Source organism: Mugil cephalus, chromosome 1 (assembly GCF_022458985.1).
Source record: "Mugil cephalus isolate CIBA_MC_2020 chromosome 1, CIBA_Mcephalus_1.1, whole genome shotgun sequence".
Lineage (NCBI taxonomy): Eukaryota > Metazoa > Chordata > Actinopteri > Mugiliformes > Mugilidae > Mugil > Mugil cephalus.
Genome location: NC_061770.1, coordinates 6,333,899 through 6,352,824, shown reverse-complemented (window position 1 = coordinate 6,352,824; position 18,926 = coordinate 6,333,899). Strand labels below are relative to the sequence as shown.

The window sequence follows — 18,926 nt, the reverse complement described above, 5'->3', positions numbered from 1 at the left end:
CAGGTTCAGGAGTACCTTGCAGAAAAGCAAATTATATCAATATATCAATCATAAAATAGAAATACACTCTGACTCTGTTTACAATAATGTATAGTATCACTATACAGTGTAATACTATAGCACTGAGATAGCTCAGCAAGGAAGGTTCCAGATTTTTTTTTTAAATTTTTTATTTTTTATCGTAAATAGTTTCTACAATTTTGAATGAATTGAACTTGACATAGGATACGCCTATACAGTACAACAAACCAGTATTTTACCATTAACTTTTTCCGATTTATTTAAAGTCTTGATTTTTGTAGCTTTTAATTGTGAATGCAGTGAAAAGTTGAGACAAGGGAATAAACGCCCTATTTACTGGAGGTCTGGGGCCGCCTTCTTTAACAACTCCAAACAAAAGAGAAAGAAAAAAGAATATATAGCGGTCATTAATGCTCTTCATCCACGAGCGAGCATGGCAGTGTCGTCAGTGACGTGGCTCGCGCTAAAGCGTATATAGACCGTAACTTTGCCAGAAAATCCCGGAAGAGTGCAGCGTGTACGCGAGGCGCAGGTGATTCAGCTCGCGCTCTTCACTTGTAAACAAAGAAAAAAACAGAGCAAACATGGAAACGACACCCGGGATACAGTTTCACGGAAACCAGCCCTCAGTACAACTTCACCACTGGTAATGTAGCTTCATGATTCACATTCATGCTCATATTTGTATACGTTATGTCGCATCTTTCATTTTCCCGAGGGGGTTCTTTGGTTAATTAGTAACTTTTAAAGATTTTCGGAGCGTTTTTATGCCTTGTTTCACCTCTCGTCATTCAGCACATCCTTTGTTGTTCACGTCCACTGGACACGACGGGAACGAATTGAGTTGTCTTTATATGAAAGGACATTTTCGGGGACTATATGTCAGCTCTCACGCAGTGTTGAGTTTAAATCTCGCTGCCGGCACTTGCACATGATTCCAACCCGCTTTGGCAGTCGGTTCACATTCAGTGCCACACCTTCCTGCTCATTTTCCGAACTTCCTTTAATTGTGAGCATTTGGAAAGAATTTGTGTAATATCTCTACAACAACCCCTTGCGTTTGTTAGACGCTGATAAGTTCAGGAAATTGCAAGTTTGCGCTGGTGTTCAGAATTTGATTCAACACAGCGTTGCCAAGACACACTGTGCTGATCTTACACATGTAATAAGGTGGGTCAATCCAATCCAATCCAATCCACTAGTGGTGAGGAAAATCAGGTCAATTCACGTTTAGTTCCTGCTAGTTTCTGTCAGGTCCTGTCTACAACATTCCTGGTAAAACTTGCCTCTTCTCAGCGTTGCTAAATCAAATGATGATGACTCCGCGTGTGCACATTCAGCATCGTCATCATTCAACAGTGACCTCCCTTTGTACTATATTTACTGTTTATTTTTGGTTTTCTGTGATGAGACCGAAAGTCTTTAAAGCTGGTTAAAAATGGAAATGCAGAACTGAGTATGAACGCTGCAGCCTCCTTGAGAATTAGATCTAAGTGTGATGATTATGATCGCAGAGTTATTTTGAAATTCGACAGCTTGTCTTATCTCAACAGGCCACTACATTCTTGTGTATTTCGTTGGCAGCCTGGCTCAGGTTTGTAGCCTGTTATGAAACTTTAACCTGCATGCAATCTTGATGTAAAGATTAATAATTTCAGCGCAAAGGTGTCTCTGCCGTCGGTGTGCCTACATGCTTATCTGTCAAGTGCCCAGCGTACTGACTAAACCGGGCTTGTCGAAACAATAAGGGCTTGTGTTGGTACAATTCGATTCAATAACCCTTCAAACCACATCCTCAGAAATTACAACACAATTGAAACAACTCCCGTAGCTATTTTAAAAGATGTGCAGAACACCGTAACCATCAAGAATGTTTATCATTCATTTCCACAAGTGTGTCTAATAAACCGGCAAGTGAGTGTAAATATGTGAAGTGTTTAATGCCTTCGGCAGCTTATTAGAGATGTTTTTTGTGTTAGATGATATATTTTTAAGCCTGCATAGAGGTTGTGCGTTATCAAACACACAACAACACATTCATTTATTGTTTTAATATCTACTTTTATTTTAGGGACTGGAACACTGTCCTACAGTCAAAATGCAGTTGTCCTCTGCAGCGGAACAGTTGCTGTAAAGCAGCTCCGTTGTGACACTCCTGCTGCGTAAATGTAGCTCATCTCCGGTAAATGTGCAAGGCAGGGGCATTGCACGTAATGACCGTTTGAGAGCAACTTCTATCATGTACACACAAGCAGCGTCACGCAGACAGAGATGACAGTGGTTTATAAGTGTAATTATAGAGCCTGACTCCGTCAGTGGGCTGCAGAGGGGAGCTGTTCTGACGTGAATGAAGAACAGGAAACGGTTCCAACACACACTTACCCTCACTGTATGTCCTCTGTGTGGTTTGTTGAGTATTTCCTGTTGCTTCTAGGACAGTATCAAAATATGGTATATAACAGCATTTTCATAGTTTGAACGTGATATTAACTTAACACGATTAGCTTGTTGCCTGTGGTGCTGCTAGTTCTTTAAAAGGACCCACCTTGGATAAACAACAAAAGAATAGAAGCTTTTGCTAAATGTTTCTAAGTGTGAAATATATTGCTCACAGACATTCACTGTCACTTTACAAAAATCAGCTGTTCTTTCTGTATGTTAACTTGGCGTATAAACTGTTATTTTAAGGGTGAGGATTAAATGTTTTCCTGTTGATATATTATAGCAAAATAAGAAAATAATTAAACCCACATTTAAAGCGTGCTTTGTACGTTACACAGAACAGTAACTCCAGTCCGAACATATGGAAGTAGTTGTGTGCTCTTGTCTGCTGAAATGAAATGTGTCCTGGGGCACTGTGTGACGATGACACATCAGCCGTGGGTGGGTCATACAGAGCAAAGTGCTTGTGAAGAGACAGATAAAAAAAATGCCACAGAAACCACAAAGAGGAAGTTGGTAATGACTTGCCTGACCAGGTGACTTGCCCTAAGCGCACAAACATTCGGGCTAGAAATAGGAGGACATCAGGCTGTAGGAGGCTTCCTACAGCACAGCGGGCAGGAGACGAAGGAGACTAACCATCTCTATAAACGCAAACAACAAAGGCAGTCTGGACTTTGGAACCCTTTGATGATTTACAGTAAACCTATCCTCAGAGATCAGCTGTTTCCAGGTAGAAAATGCTAATGGGTTCATATTGCCTCCCTTTCCACAGTTAACCAACAAACTCCGTGACCAACAGGAGCTGGATCTCCTGACAACCTCAACCATGGCGAGCCAGGATCCTGTCAACGCCTCGCATGCTATGTTCGACCTCTTCGTCCAAGCCCAGACTTGCAAGGATGTGAAACACCACTTCGCTGAGCTCTGCAGGCAACTGGACATTAACCCTAAAGACTTCAGGACCTTCTACATCAAGTTGAAGGAAAGACTGAACTACTGGAAGGCCAAAGCCTTGTGGACCAAGATAGACAAAAGGGCTTCTCATGTGGATTACCAGCAAGGAAAAGCCTGCACCAAAAACAAGGTACTGGAAAACACGGGTTCTTCATTGTATCTTGACATGATGTGAGAGGGGGGTGATGAGTTTTGATAGTTCCTTTTGAGGTTTGAACATATTTGAGATGATTATTTCCATGATATTTAGATATACACTGCCATTTCTTTTGGTTAAGATGTGGTAGGTGCTTTAAAACAGTTTTGATTTACCCATTATGAAGCTTTTATTTACTTATTTGTTGGTTAATAGTTTACCATTACCGCATCATTTCCCCTCCCCCTGCTAATCCCTGATACTAATGCTATTTTGGAGCAGTTTCCACACATTTGTTGTACATTTGTTGCCATCTATTATATTTAGATCCAATAAATATTGGTAGGAAGGTTCAGTGCCTGTCAAATCTGACCTAAAAACCTTGACTGTAGTTTCCACTGAGACAACTCCAGACAAAAAAATATTGATTGAAATACGGTTATAATCATTGATTATGTATGATCTGCTGTTTTTTTGTTTTTTGTTTTCCATTCAGGATTTAAATACAGTAAACTTTATAAAATTTCACATCCTTTTCTGATCAGACATGTGATGAGACTTTCATTACATCACCCACCCTTTCTGATTCAGTTCTCCTCTCTCGTAGTGCCTCGTATTGGGTGCTGGTCCGTGTGGGCTGAGGACGGCCATTGAACTGTCCCTGCTGGGGGCTCAGGTGGTGGTGCTGGAGAAGAGAGAAGCGTTCTCCAGGAACAATGTTCTCCACCTGTGGCCCTACACCATATACGACCTCCGTGGTCTCGGAGCCAAAAAGTTCTACGGCAAATTCTGCTCCGGTTCTCTGGACCACATCAGTGAGGAACTTTGACCATTATTACTGGAGACTAGTTTTAGCAGTTATGGTATTTATTAAATTGACTTATTGCCTTAACGGAGCCTTTAGAGGACCCCATCACAGGATACATTTGGGGTTTGGAGTCTGACAGGTTACAGTATAGGGTAAGGGTGTAATGCACATGCATAAATCCAGTTATGTTATTGAACAACACAGAATGGCACCTAATAAGATTTGCTGTATCTGGTCTGTTAAATAATTAATTCATACTTTAAGTTATTAATCAAACAAAATGGGTCCTCAAATTCAATTTACTTCAGTGTACTTCCGCTTACCGCTTTTCTCACATGTTCTATATTGGTATCTGTATCTTTGACACTTTAAAGTCATGGATCAGTTAAAAAAAGGCGTTGACATATTAATAAACAATGAATAGAATCTTAAGCCCTCTACGTCCCATTAACTTTATATTTGCACGACTGCTTCGTGTTCAATTCATCTCACACCCACATTCCCTGTGTAACACGCACGTTGCTTTTCAGGTATCCGTCAGCTGCAGTTGGTTTTGCTGAAGGTGTCCCTTCTCCTCGGGGTAGAGGTGCACACCGGGGTGGAGTTCAGGGGCTTGATCGAGCCCTCTGGAGAAAATGGTACTTAACATAAACGACAAGCAGTCACCTCTACTGCTAGTTTTGATCGCTATATCACATGTTGTTGTTTTATTCTGAACTCTGAATATTTAGCGACCAGCAGTATGTAAAATGATTGAGAATTCTTCGACGTGTCTCCGGCAGGTTGGATGGCCAAACTGGATCCTCCGTCTCACCCTGCTGCAGCCTACCAGTTTGATGTCTTCATCTCTGCTGGAGGAGGCAGGTTTGTCCCTGATGGTGAGACAACTCATGCTTGAACCTCTCCAGCTCCCACTGTTGTTATAAGAGGAGAGAAAACTATTTTTCCAAGGACTTGGTGTTACACATGTTCTCAGAAACACAAACTTGTGTCAGACGTCTTCTTTGATTATAAGAGCGAGCTTTCATCACCGCCGTTTCCTCTTTTTCTTCTGTCCCAAACTCTCAGGTTTTAAGCATAAGGAACTGAGGGGGAAATTGGCTATTGGCATCACAGCCAACTTCGTCAACAGAAACACAGCCGAAGAGGCCCAGGTAGAAGAGATCAGCGGTGTGGCCCGTATCTATAACCAGAAATTCTTCCAGGACCTGCTCACTGAAACCGGTAGGAATTCAAACGACGCCTACAGTGATGTTCACCTGGATGCAGGGGGGCATCAAAAAAATTTGTAATGAAGCTGCTGTTGTTTAAAGCAAGAAAGAGGAAGTCATTTGCATCAGAGTGACTCGTTTCACTGTACCGCTCGTTCTGGGTCAGTACACGAATTGTGAAGTTGTCAGTGAACCATAACACTTTTAAAAACTGCGCGAGTGCTTTCATTTTTGTTTTGCTCTCTATCTGTTGTGCCTGTTTTGCTGACCACACCTTTGAGGCATGAAGCAGATGTTCAAGCTGTCAGTTCGGTTTGGCGTGTGAAGAGAGCAGCACTGCTGTTTATCTATGTTCCTGTTCTTATTTAATGTCCAGTGACAGTGTTGAGTGGTGAAATTCACCCATCTTCTGTGATCCTCTGTACAAGCTGTGTCTTCATTTCAGTAAAACGTTACAAGAGGGACACTTGATGGCTTTATGATTGTGTTTACTTTCATACCCATTTAAACGGCTTTCTACTCCACTCTGCTCTCCCTCTCTGAGCTATGTGCTAAACTAGTTAAAGCAATGACAAGGCATGTACAAACAAGCTAATTATATAGGACAATGTCACAATATCAAGATATTGTCAGTCTGCTCTCTCCCTTACTCTTTTTTTACAGCATTCTCCTTCTCTCCGTTTTTCATTCCAGGTATTGATTTGGAGAATATTGTCTACTACAAAGACGACACCCACTATTTTGTCATGACTGCCAAGAAGAAAAGTTTACTGAAGAGGGGGGTCATTAAACAGGTGAGAACAACACATCCATTACTGAGAAAAAAATGTGAATCCTCTTGGCACAAACTTCATCTCTGGCCAGAGAAAAACAACAAAAAACAGATAGATGGAGCAGCCCTTCAGCTGCTTTAGCGTGAAGAGACTGCCTGTCAGTCATTTCTTTCTCCAAAACATGTCACCTTTGCTAGTGCAGTAAACGAAGTGTGAAATGTGTCACTTTGTGTCAGAGAAGGTGCTATGAGTCATCAGATTGCACTTCTCCCTCCGCCGTTACAGGACTATAGTGATGCAGACCAACTGCTGGCTCCTGCGAACGTTGACTACGAGGCTTTGCGCGACTACGCCCACGATGCCGCCTTCTTCTCCACCGGCGGAAGGCTGCCTGACCTGCAGTTCGCTCAGAATCACGCCGGCCAGCCGGACGTGGCCATGTTCGACTTCACCTGTATGCACCGCGCTGAGAACGCCTCGCTGGTCAGGGAGAGGAAGGGCAAGAAATTGTTAGTCGGTCTTGTTGGAGACTGTCTGGTGGAGGTAGGGGACAGACTTTAAATGGTTTCCTTTTTTGCATATAGGTTTTTGCATAGTTTGTATACAAAAAAAAAAAAAAACAACAGTTACAGACATGCACATCAGAACACAGAAGTGACAGACATGCATAAAGTATAACACAGGAGACACGCACAAATCAAATCAGGTGTCAGCACTGAATCAGGACATGTGACCTGCGGGCGTGGCTGCCAGTAGCGAGATTTTTGCCAAAGCCAGCACTGCTGCACTCCTGCACCCAGGAGGCAACACAGTGAAGTGGTGATTAAGTGGATGTGTAATGACCTGTGCTATTGTGATCGCAATACTTGTAATGGCCTTATAATTGAGCTCTGTAAAGTTGGATGTGGGCAGACCTATTATCTTGGCAGCTTTGTTGGCTGTCTGCAGGAATTTAGCTCAGCTGGTCAAACAAAATAAACAATAAAACAGGGTAAGATTTTTACTTTAGGGTCTGAGTCCTCAGTTAGATCCAGATTTTTTATGATCTCTTTTTTAAATTATGGTCCCATTCAGAGTTAAATAAATAAAGCAGGGCTATGAATTTGTGGTTGGTCTAGCCTGTAATTGACTGTTTGTTACCGTGAAGGTGAGCAGACGGCTCCTAGTCAGACTCTCTCTGCTGTCACAGACTCATGTTTACCTACTAACACGTAGACCTAAATAGCCATAATGGCTGATCAGACTTTTGATAAGATGAACAGTAGCGTTTAAAACTCTCATGCACTTAACGAATTATGTTTCTTTGTGTCGATCCCTCATTTGATATTTATTTATTTATTTAATTTTTTTACAGCCTTTCTGGCCTTTGGGTACCGGCATAGCACGTGGCTTCCTAGCGTCTTTTGACACAGCATGGATGGTGAGGAGCTGGGGTTTGGGGATCACTCCTCTCAAGGTCCTGGCTGAGCGGTAAGAATTTCGACATTAGTAACACTGCATTTCCTGTTGTGTGCTTCCTCTTTCACCAACTGTCGGATTTCTCACCATTTCTGGTGTTGGTAAGAGAAAGTATTAAAATTTACTTAATTGAAGACTATACGCCATACCATGACTATAAGATAAAATATTTAGTTTCATTATAGTAAAGTAAGGATTTAAATGAGTGAATGAATGAGTGTTGAAATATGTGTCTAGAATTCACTGGCGTGTCTGTTGGTGTCATCATCAGCAACACAGACATAGACATAAAAATGATTTCAGCATGATTCCTTGATGTGACAGGTATAAAACTAAGACACATCTTTACCCAGAGAATGTGCAGGTATTGACATAAAACCTACTAAAGTCTGAATTTCATCATGTTTTTAAACCTGTGCTCCTTTTTCTCGAGGTTCAGGATAAGTGTGTGCCAAGCGCTTGCTACTTACTGTTGCTGCATAAGCTGATTAATGTTGGGTCTTGTTAATTTACTCTGTTATTCCATCACAAATGTACAGAGAAAGCATCTACCAGCTCCTGTCCCAGACCACTCCACAAAACACCAGCAAAAACTACGCTGGTTACAGCATCGACCCCAAAACCCGGTACCAGAGAGTCAACCTCTCCTCCATCCAGACCAACCAGGTCAGCGCTGTTATCCTTTATTTAGCCAACACCTTGAATCTACAGGAAGATTATTCAGAGGCAGATTACAGTCTACCAGACACAGAAACTTCACAGGAAATACGCTTTCTACTGCATTTAACTTGTTGACAGCAAGATAAAACTGCTAATATTCATCAGATGTGAGTCTCTACAATGCACACAGTTTAATAGTTGGAGAGAAAGATTGCATTAAAAGGAGCCTTTTTATTGTTTATAGTTTACGGACACTGTGTATCTCTGTGAGGATCTGACTGGCTGGTTTTATCTTAGGTGCAGCACCTTTATGACATCGACAAATCCCATCCACCCACCAAGAAACCCAAAGACAAACGCTACACACGTGAAGGTCAGTTGCTCCTCTGTACACGGTTGCTTCACTTTTTGTTCAGCTGTTTTAAATACACCAGGAAATGTTTTACGCGCCAGCACTGTCTCTGAATATTTAGTCAACACAGGTGGATGCTGTGAACTGTAGAAACATAAAAGGCTGCAGAGCACTGTCCTATTGACTGTCTGTGTTCTCTCTCTTTCTCAGACTCAGTTAGCGGCTTTGAAGAGTTGCTGAACTGGTGTCAGAAACACACTGCAGGTTACAAGAATGTAAACGTGAAAGATTTGACCCAGTCCTGGAGGTCCGGGCTGGCTCTGTGCGCTCTCATCCACCACTTCAGACCTCAGCTCATGTGAGTCACTCCCTTCTTATTTGTTTGGTGTTCACCTAAAAACACCACATACGTTTGGTTACATTTATAGACGTAACCAAACAAAAATCGGACGCAGAAACCAAAGGCAAATGGTCTTCACAGCAGAGTAATCCTGTTCTTTCATCCTTCCCAAGTGACATGTCGTCCCTGGATGAGTCCAATATTCTCCACAACAACCAACTGGCCTTCAGCCTCCTGGAGAAGGAGCTGGGCATCCCACCTGTGATGTCTCCCAGCAACCTGGCCAATAGTGGCCAGATAGACGAGCTGTCCATGGTCCTCTACCTCACCCAGATCCAAAAGGCGTTCACTGTGCCAACAAAGGGTAAAAGTTAATCCGTTACTATTCACATTGCTAAAGTGAATGTCACCCAAGGTCAAATTTAAAACCCAAAAAACATTTAGCCTTATTCTACAGTTTATTAATGTTTTAACAAAATGTCATTATGCTCTTTATTTATTTATATTTTTTCTCGCGTGAGATTTCTGAAATGGCTGGAAGTGACAGCGGCATCAGTCTTACATAACTCGGTTGCCTAGCGACACTGCGCAGCATTAGCATCACCTTAAAAGGGTCAGGTGTCCTCCCACGGAAATGTGTTCAGAAGTGAGCAAATCAGTGCTGTCTCTTTAAGAGCTTGTTACCCAGAATTCAGTGGGCTTAAGTGTCTAGTGCTGAGCTTCTGAGCCAGCCTCTACTGGTTGTGCTGCTCCCCTGCACCGAGCCAGCCCAGCGGCAGACAGGGCAGCCACGGCATCGAGCTGGCTTATCAGGGTCTGACGGGGGCAGCGTCTCTTGGAGGGGCTCTGCTATTTCTGCACCGAAGGACGGAGGATTTTCACCTGGCTGTTTGTCAACAGAGGTATTTTTTTGCAGCATTCGCAGCTTGAGGAGTTTATGCAGGGTTAACGAGAGCCCCAGCGTTCGGAGGCAGTGAATGAGCAGAAGTGGGTGTGATGTACGCTCTCTGTGTCAGCGATGCTGCGCTGCTCTGCTTGGGATACGCTGACTGATGAGCAGGCAGGAGGGACCTGTCAATCTCGGGGAACCTTATCTGAATGATGAAGGAGTGGGAGTGATAGCCACAGCTAGCAGGAGAGTTCTTGCGTAGATTGACAAGTTAAATTCAACTGCTGCCGCCGTGACGCTACAGAAAATTCATTTTATATATCCGACTGAAAATTCATCATAAAAGGCTGAAGCTGGAAGATTTTTTACAAACAGTGCTGTCAGAATATTTGAAGCATCTTAACGATATCCTGCAAGTAGGCCAGCAGTAAAATCCAGGAGTCTTTTTTTTATTTGCACCGTAGTCCAATAATAAGATCATTGTCCATCTCTGACATTTTTCTCTCTTTCATTTTTTGTTGGCATCAGAACCTGCAGGCGTCCTGCCATCGTCCAAGCCTCTGACTCTTTTCCAGACACAGTCAGCTGTCTTTTTCCTGAACAAGCTGAAGCACAACTCTCTGCAAAGACGCAAGGTACTCCCACTGTGACCTGAGTTCACTGTTTACACACCACACAGAAACATTTGATAAAGATATTTTTATACACGCCGGCTTATTGGCTGGAGTTCACGTTCACGTCAGGGGCCTTCAGGCTGTGTTATTGTTCTGTTGGTGACTCACGTGTCCATTTTGTCAGTTTTCCTCTGTGTCAAGACGGGATGTTAGATGTTAATTCAAAGGAAGTGGTTTCAGAGTTTGTACTTATTACATGATTTCATCATGTTTATCCGTTCAACATCAAAACGAAGTCAGGTGCTGTGATGTTTTTTTTTCTTATTTTCTCTGCAGGAAAAGCTGGCGGCTGAGAAACAAGCCAAAGAAACAGAGACCAGGATGGGAGATGAGGATAGTGTGAGTTTGCTTTCTGCACTCATTTTTTTTTTCAACACAATTCAACAATGTTTCAACCAGTGTTGCCTTGTTAATCCTGAACCTGCTGTCTCACCATTTCCTCAGACGCTGGTTTCTCCAGTGTCCCCTGAACTCAGTCCTGTCCCCACTCTGAGTCCTGAGCCTGGACCGGACTCTACTGTGCTGATGACGAACAGCGAGGAGTGTTACTTCTGTGGCCAGAGGGTGTATGTGCTGGAGCGCATCAGCGCCGAGGGAAAGTTCTTCCATCGGAGCTGCTTCACCTGCCACCAGTGCAGCATCACACTAAGGCATGGAGGATACACCTTCGACCAGAGCACAGGTGAGTGAGACCAGAAAATGTTTACAGTAAACAAGTGGGCCTATGTGCCCTATCAGTTTTCCATAATCGGCTTAACTCTACCTCTCTGTGTGCAGTGTAAAGCTGCTATTTTTGAGCAGCGCCTTGTTTGCTAATCTGGCCGTCCTCCATAGAGGTACTTGATGCTGTATGATTGAGCATGAAGCTCTTGTATTTATGGTTTCAACATCTTGAAAAGCTTTTTCTACTGTAAGTGAAGCACCACTTATTTATTCATCTGTATAATTAATCATTTCTGCCGAGCCCCGTTTTAAATGCATCTGAGCGGAGAGAAAGGAGATAAATAATTAACCGGAACAGCGGGGTGCTTCCTTTTCGGCACATCAGTGTTTGTTTGTCTCTGACTTTTGTGTGCTTTTATTGTTTTTGTCTGTGATGTTCCCAAAGGGAGGTTTTACTGTGAGCTGCACTCTGAAGAGCTGATGCTAGCAAACAGAGCTGAAACATCTTGTAAGGTGGGTCACTGAACAGAACGGATGTAAACCATTCTATTTTTTACTGATGATGACGTTGAATCCTGTCGTCATGATGCTCTTGTTACAAAATCCGGGCTGATTTGAGACCTTTTATTTCACATTTAAAACATTTAGTGTGTGTGCGCTTCCACACAAAATCATTCCCATTTCTTTCTTCTTTAGGATGGCAAAGGAAACCACGAGGGGACGAGTGAAGAGAATGAACTTTCCAGTGAGGATTATACACCATCTCCATCGGATGAGGACGATGCGCACACTTTGGACAGTGGTCCTTCTACTCGCACACAGGACCAGCAGATACATGAATCCAAAGAAGAGTCCCAAGAACCACATTTGCCAAACACTCCCACATGCCCTCCACCTAAAGCCGAGGTAGCAGCACCCCCCGAGGAGACCGAGGAGGTTTCTCCCACACATCCGGTCCCAAAGCCGCGCCTCTCTCGACATACCTCACCCAGCCCCGTGCCATCGCCTCCGGTAGCAAAGCCCCGCTCAGTTCACCTTTTAAATCCCTCCACTCCAGAGAAATCTTCTCCTGCCCCAACGAAAGAGCCCTCTACAGCAGGCCCGGACTCCCGTCCCAAACAGTCACTGCGCAAGCTGCAGTTAACCGACGAGGAGAAGAACCAGCTGATGAATCTTCAGAGCTTAAGCGCAGACTCGGACTCGGAGACTCACGGCGGATCCTCCTCCTGCTCATCGTCCTCGGCGAACGCAGGAGGTCCCACTAAACCAGAGGGCCTGGACGGGCAAGAAGAGGAGGGCTACTGGAGCGGGAGCACCGCAAGTCACCTCCGGGAGAAGAGGAACCGACGCTGCTTCAGGAGGAAGGAGGCGCCAAGTGGACAGGCAAGAGTGCGATCCAAATTCTCCCCGTGGAATCTCTCCTCCCCGAGGATCAACAAAGACACTCGGCTCAGCGTCCTCATTAATCATCCAGGGAGAGTTGGTATGTTGGAAGCTCACCTCCTCTTTGATCATGAATTAGAAAAAAATGGTTACAGGGAAAAAGTCTTGCTGTGTTTTCAATTCTTTTCTTGTAACGATATTTTTTTTTTTTTTACCACAGAAACTACGTTCAGACACACTCACAGTGCTTCAGAAGAGGGCGTCGATGGAGATGACGACGACGACGATGACGACGATGAGATGTTCGAACAAGACGACATTGACTTATATGAGAAGGTGAGAAGAGAAGAGGTGATGATATTTTCAGTTTACGTGATAAAAAAGCTCAACAGTGCACTAATGGGACTTTACCTGCAGTTCCCAACAGTGCCATCAGACCCTGCGGAGGTCGAGAAGCTGGAGCTGATGAGGATGAAGACACTGGAGCGGAGAGCCAAGATGAGCGAATTACAGCGACTGCGCCAAGCTCAGGTCAGTGTCTCAAAACTCAACCATATTTTTTCTCCATCTTGACCTAATGAAGCACTAAACTTCACTCTTGACTAAGTGTCAACTAATTGGATGTGTAGAGTGTCCTGATGTCAGGATATCTTAAATTAAAGTTGAATCAGTCAGAGTTCAGTCCTGGTTGATCCATGGTAACCAAAGATGTTTGTGCAAACCCTCTGTTGTAGAGATGCTTTGTCACGAATGCAAATTAACAGCAATTACAAACTTAAATGCATGTTATTGTAATGAAGAAATATATTAATATCTGGCCTTTCTTTTTGGGTAGTTGATATGTCTGTTCTTCTAAATGTGATATCTCAGGAATGCATTGATTGATTTTCTTCAAATTTGGCACAAATGGGTTTCAGTAATGAATACATCAGAGTCTGGTGGTCAAACATGACAAACTAAGGATGGACAAAAGGATGAAGTAGTGACATTTTGTATCCAGAAAGCCCCAGTGTTCTGTGAAAATGCTTCATTCAAAGTCATTTACTACTTGACTGCCTGGTGTAGGCAGACAACAGTGAGGTGTAGAGTAATTCTAGTTCCATCATGCCAAGAGCTACCGAGTCTGATTTCATGCTGCACATGGCACAAATAGTTTTTTTTATATAACAGTAGGGCACAGTAAAGTTTATTACCTTGAGCAGCTGTTAGTGTGCAGCTTCTGCCTGTAGCTCTCCATCTAAAGTGATCTCTGCTCTCTCTTGATCTGCTCCATTTGCTGTGGCAGGATTTAAAACTGATGATGAATCAATGCTGTAACCGAATAAAATACATTTTTCATCTTAACATTTAACATTAAAAATAAAAAAGTGGTCATACTTTACCCCATATGTTTGAATATGACTTGAAAGAAAATCATCAAAATTTATGTTTGATTTCATAAAAATGATTCTAGTTTTTGTTTTTTTATTTTGTTGTTCTTGCTCACAGTCCATCCAGAGAAGGCTGGACGAAATTGAGGTGACTTTCAAAGACCTAGAGGAGAAAGGCATCGTGCTGGAGCGAACTCTGCGGGGAGAAGCTGGTAAGAATCACATGCTGCAGCACATTACACGCTTTTCACGTATCATGTACTTAAGACTCATTGTTCTTTGTTTTTTTTTAGTTTTATGTATCCATCTAAAGTTGTTGTTTCATGCTCAATTAAAAATGTGACTCGTGCAGTTTGCAGCAGGGTTCTCTTGCTTCTGCTTTTAATTATAAACATATGATGTAGTATTTTCACCAGCCTTTAAATTTTGTAACAACTAAATATTCTAGTCGGCTGATTTCAAATAATAGCCTTGAAGAATCTTGATGTATTTTCAGCCTCTCTGATTTTTCACTTGCAGGCAGCAGCAGTTCTCCTGACATGATTGAACAGTGGATCCAGCTGGTCCATGAGAAGAATGCGTTGGTTTCAGAGGAGTCGGACCTCATGGTGGCGTAAGTGTGGCCACACAGTAGAACCCTGTATAGTCCCAACAGGAATACAACACAGTTTTTGTGTGCGGGTTGGGAGTGACGTGATGGAAGCCACAGGCTCCATAACAGCAGGCTTCCACCTCAAAACACTGGGGCTGGTAGTTTGCTCTCACCATGGCAGCAGCCTTCACCGTGTCTGTCATGTGTTCTTATCATGACCCCGAGCTAAAGCAGGATGTTGACATGACTCGGCTGATGTTTGTTTTCCTTGCAGGTCCCGACAGCTGGAACTCGAGGACAGGCAGAGCGCCTTAGATATGGAGCTCAGGAAATACATGGAGCTGAAAGGTGTGTGTTTGAGTGTGCACACGGAAACACTCACTGCTGACACTGGTCATAATGGGTTTAAACAGAGCAGCCCAATTATAAACAAACACCACCACAAGACCATTACTACACTACACTTTCACCTAATGCATACAGTGCACTTCTTTATTTTGTATACATTCGTGGCCCGATGGTTTTGTTTTTATTAGATACACAAGTACGTACATGGATTTCTGTAGCATCAATGCTGCTATGCTAGCAGACATTCTTCAGGTCCATTTATAGTGTTTGTCTCGAGGCCCATCAACATATAAATTGATTCGCTCCTCGTCCATCACTTTGACAGTTTGTCACTTGCGGATGTTCCAGGTTCTGGTCGTTGCTTGTGTGATGACTGACCTATTCTGCGCTCCACGAATGACAATTCAATCACTTTTCTGGTAGTTCACCGATCAGGCTTAGAGAACATAAATTATGGATTGCTGTTAAGTAGCTTTTCTTACAGACATTTCATCATTTTCTAGTGTAAACGAAAACACTGTCAACAACGCCTCTGCTCCATCTGAGTTCACCAGTTCCAAGCCCACTATAGGCTGTGGTGAATCTGGTGGTAGGAACCAGTATGAGAGTCAACTGTATCAGTCACTCTCCTTCACCAATGTTTTACTTTTTTCCCCCTAACATCGCTAAGGCTCCCTACATTTCATCACTATTCTCTTCCTGTGTGTATGCCACTTAAAAGTTACTTATTTAGTGAGTTATTATTTTACAGACTGTCTACAAAGAGCCGATCCTTCTATAAAGTGATTAAAGTCCACATTCCAGTTCCTGTGTAAACCTATTTTACCTTGAATGAAGTTTATACCAGGGCCAGCAAAATAATATCGTCTCTGTGTCTCTATAAATTACATTTGTAACCAGTAAGCATAGAAGGAAAGTGACCTCTAGTGCTTCCAGTGTAGGTATCGCTTAACAGTTATGAGAACGGTTTAAAAACAGACTTTTTTCCGGAGCTTTGGATGACTCATTTATTGGTTTTGTTGTTGCTGAAGGGAACAAATTCCTGATGAGTAAGAACATGTTTGACTAGTCACTTTAGGACTTATCTTCACGCCTTCATAAGTCCTTTATGCAAATACAGATGTATGTTGGAAACATATTTACATTCCTTAGCGTGTTAAAGAACCAGTTTTGTTCTCGAGTTGACTCAGGCTTTCAGTACAGGAGGTGTATGAAGCTACATTTTAAGTTGTCTTATGTTTTTGTTTGGCAGACAAGACACCAGAGCAGAAGGTAGAGGAGGACCGGTTCCTCCAGCAGATGATCGAGGTGGTGGACATGAGGAACTCCCTGGTATCATTTCTGGAAGAGAAGAGGCTAAAGGAGATAACTGAGGAGCAAGAGGTCTTGTCCATCATAGAGGCCAAGCGCCACTCAAAGACGGGATCTCAGGTTCACTGGGCTTAGGCTTTCACGCACACACGTACTCGCAATCGACCTGTGTGTGCGACTTCCTGCTTTCAGACTTAAATTTGCAAAGCCAAAGATGATGGGCGTCGTTGTGGAAGGTAACCCGCCACAAGCAGCCCCTCAATGGTAAAGATTAAGTTGAAGTTTATGGGCGGCGGGCTGAATGAATACCAGTTGCAGCCTGCCCCCCTAGAGGGAGACATAGGCTTGGAGATCTGAGACTCTGACTTGATGCGTCCAACTACTCTGCAGCAAAGCCCAGCCTGATAGCCAGACGATAGTGGGATCACATCAACAGACTGCTTATCAGAAAGGACCCTCAGTGTTTGCTGCGCTCTACGAACAACCACAACGCTGCAGATAATCATTACTCAGCCTGGGACTTGACCTGGTTTAGTGTCAGAAACGTGACGTGAATGCCAAGCCAGAACTAAACAACATTAAATTACAGCGGTGGGAAACCTGCAGTGGCTGTCTTTGGAGCCTTAGAGGTAGATTTAGATCAAAAACACAGTGTTTTTGGAAATAGTTAGATGTTAATGTTGATTTTACTTGTGTCATGATGGATAAGTGCTTCTGTCCACACATTATATACATATCTATATTTAGTATTTCTATACAGAACATAAATATGATGGGGGGTTAAAGAAGCCAAGTGGAATATAAAATATTAGTATATATAAAAATTTCAATTCTGTTTCTTTTTTTTTTTTTATTCACTTTTCATTTATGAATGTTAATGAATTTTGTAGCACTTCCTGATATTTGCCATGTCCTTTCCTGATCGCACGTTCATCTCAGGAGTTGCTCGTTCAGTCCTCACAGTTAACAGCTTTCACTGATGGCCTTCAACTGTCGGCTGCTCCTTTAAATGTTGCTGTATCATGTGAACATGGGGGTTTTGGGGTGAGCGAAAAACAGACTTAAACGGACCGGTTCATCTGTTTATAAATGCCGTCATTTATTGTTTGCAGGTGTTCCCATTCATGTGCTGCCTGAATAGCTTAAATCAAGACAAAGACCAGTCTGTTGTTAATGAAAAGGAGCCTTATATTATTTATTGTCCTGCTGCCATTTTTAATGCCACCTGGGCAGCTCTTCACAGTACATCAAATAAAGATCATGCACTTTGATGTGGTCGTGTGTTGAGGTCATAACTGATGCGTGCCTGGTGCTCTAATTTGTTTTATGTTGCCACAACCCTTTGTTATCAGCTGCACTTATTTAAAAAATAGTTTTTTTTTGTCTTCCTCTTCTGCTATTCTAACTTCTAACCTCTAGGGTGCACACTTGGCCACTTCAAAAATATTCCATTTCAAGTTAAAGTTCTGCACTGATAAATTCACTTAAGTAAAAAAACTGAAGTATCAGAACAGTATGGAATCACCTTGGTGTGTGAGGGTGTTGTTTTTTATCATATATGATCAGTTCATACAGTAACTGCAGGGTTTGTGCTTCTCTCTCCGGATCTGAGCTCCAGCTCACAGAAGACAGCACATTAAATGTAGCTCTCTGTCATCTGTGTGTGAGAGCTAAGTCACCGTTACATATGCTCCTTCCTCGTGATATTTGATGTGAACATTCTCAGTCATACATTTCATGGTACATCTACACAAAGCTGAAGGGTTACTGGACTCATTGGGATATGTTGTGAGCAACTTATAAGTGATGCCTCGGTCCATCTCCCCTGTATAGAGAGAGTTTTCCATTACCCGTTTTTCAAACCATGCATCGTTCTTCTCTGTATTGAGAGTTTCCAGTTATTACTGGTTCATTAGAGAGTCTTTAACTGTGCAATAAGGGTTCCACCTCTACATCCTCTGCTTGCTAGTGAGTGTTGTGTGGTTAACAAACCATGATGTCATGAGGTTTTCTAGTGTGCACCACTGACTGATGTTCTTAATTAAAACCTAAACTCCCCACCAGAACTCAAAAGGCCACTTGGATGTGTGGTGAAGTCCAGTCGTCCTTATTTTAGCTCTGACATGATGTTTGATCTTTATTACTGATGCATATTAATGTTGCAGCCTATTAAGGAGGAACTACTTAAGTCACTTGTGATTGGATCACCCAAGCCTAGTGTGAACATGGTATACATAAGTTACGACATTTAGGTTAATAATAAAAACAAAACAAACAAACAAAAAAAAAACATCTATTGTGATGATTACGTTTCCAAAATCTTAATTTGCAGTAAAAAGAAAGTGAAATATTTGCCTCTGACATGATAGTGATAATAATCTAGTATTAAATATAGGCTCAATTAAAGTGTTCACTAATCCCACCACCACCTTGACCCTGTGAATTTGAAAAAAAAAAAAACACTGAGGAGTGCATTGATTTCATTTAATTTACATTATTAGTACAGTTGTAGTAAAGAAATCCTCCACATCCATTCTT

At 42.6% G+C, this 18,926-nt stretch overlaps 1 protein-coding gene across 1 annotated transcript; it reads left to right on the top strand.

Annotated features, from left to right (window-relative positions):
• Positions 1 to 487: 487 nt before the first annotated feature.
• On the top strand, positions 488 to 17,659 carry mical1 (microtubule associated monooxygenase, calponin and LIM domain containing 1). The gene is made up of 24 exons (XM_047604952.1): positions 488 to 667; positions 3,239 to 3,550; positions 4,164 to 4,371; positions 4,895 to 5,002; positions 5,147 to 5,242; positions 5,433 to 5,588; positions 6,269 to 6,369; positions 6,634 to 6,891; positions 7,703 to 7,818; positions 8,346 to 8,472; positions 8,764 to 8,839; positions 9,029 to 9,176; positions 9,332 to 9,522; positions 10,576 to 10,682; positions 10,998 to 11,060; positions 11,166 to 11,403; positions 11,830 to 11,897; positions 12,081 to 12,867; positions 12,988 to 13,103; positions 13,185 to 13,298; positions 14,256 to 14,349; positions 14,657 to 14,750; positions 15,004 to 15,077; positions 16,330 to 17,659. Exons 2-24 carry the CDS (start codon positions 3,293 to 3,295, stop codon positions 16,521 to 16,523), a joined length of 3,792 nt encoding a protein of 1,263 aa, XP_047460908.1. The 5' UTR covers positions 488 to 667; positions 3,239 to 3,292; the 3' UTR covers positions 16,524 to 17,659.
• Positions 17,660 to 18,926: the final 1,267 nt, after the last annotated feature.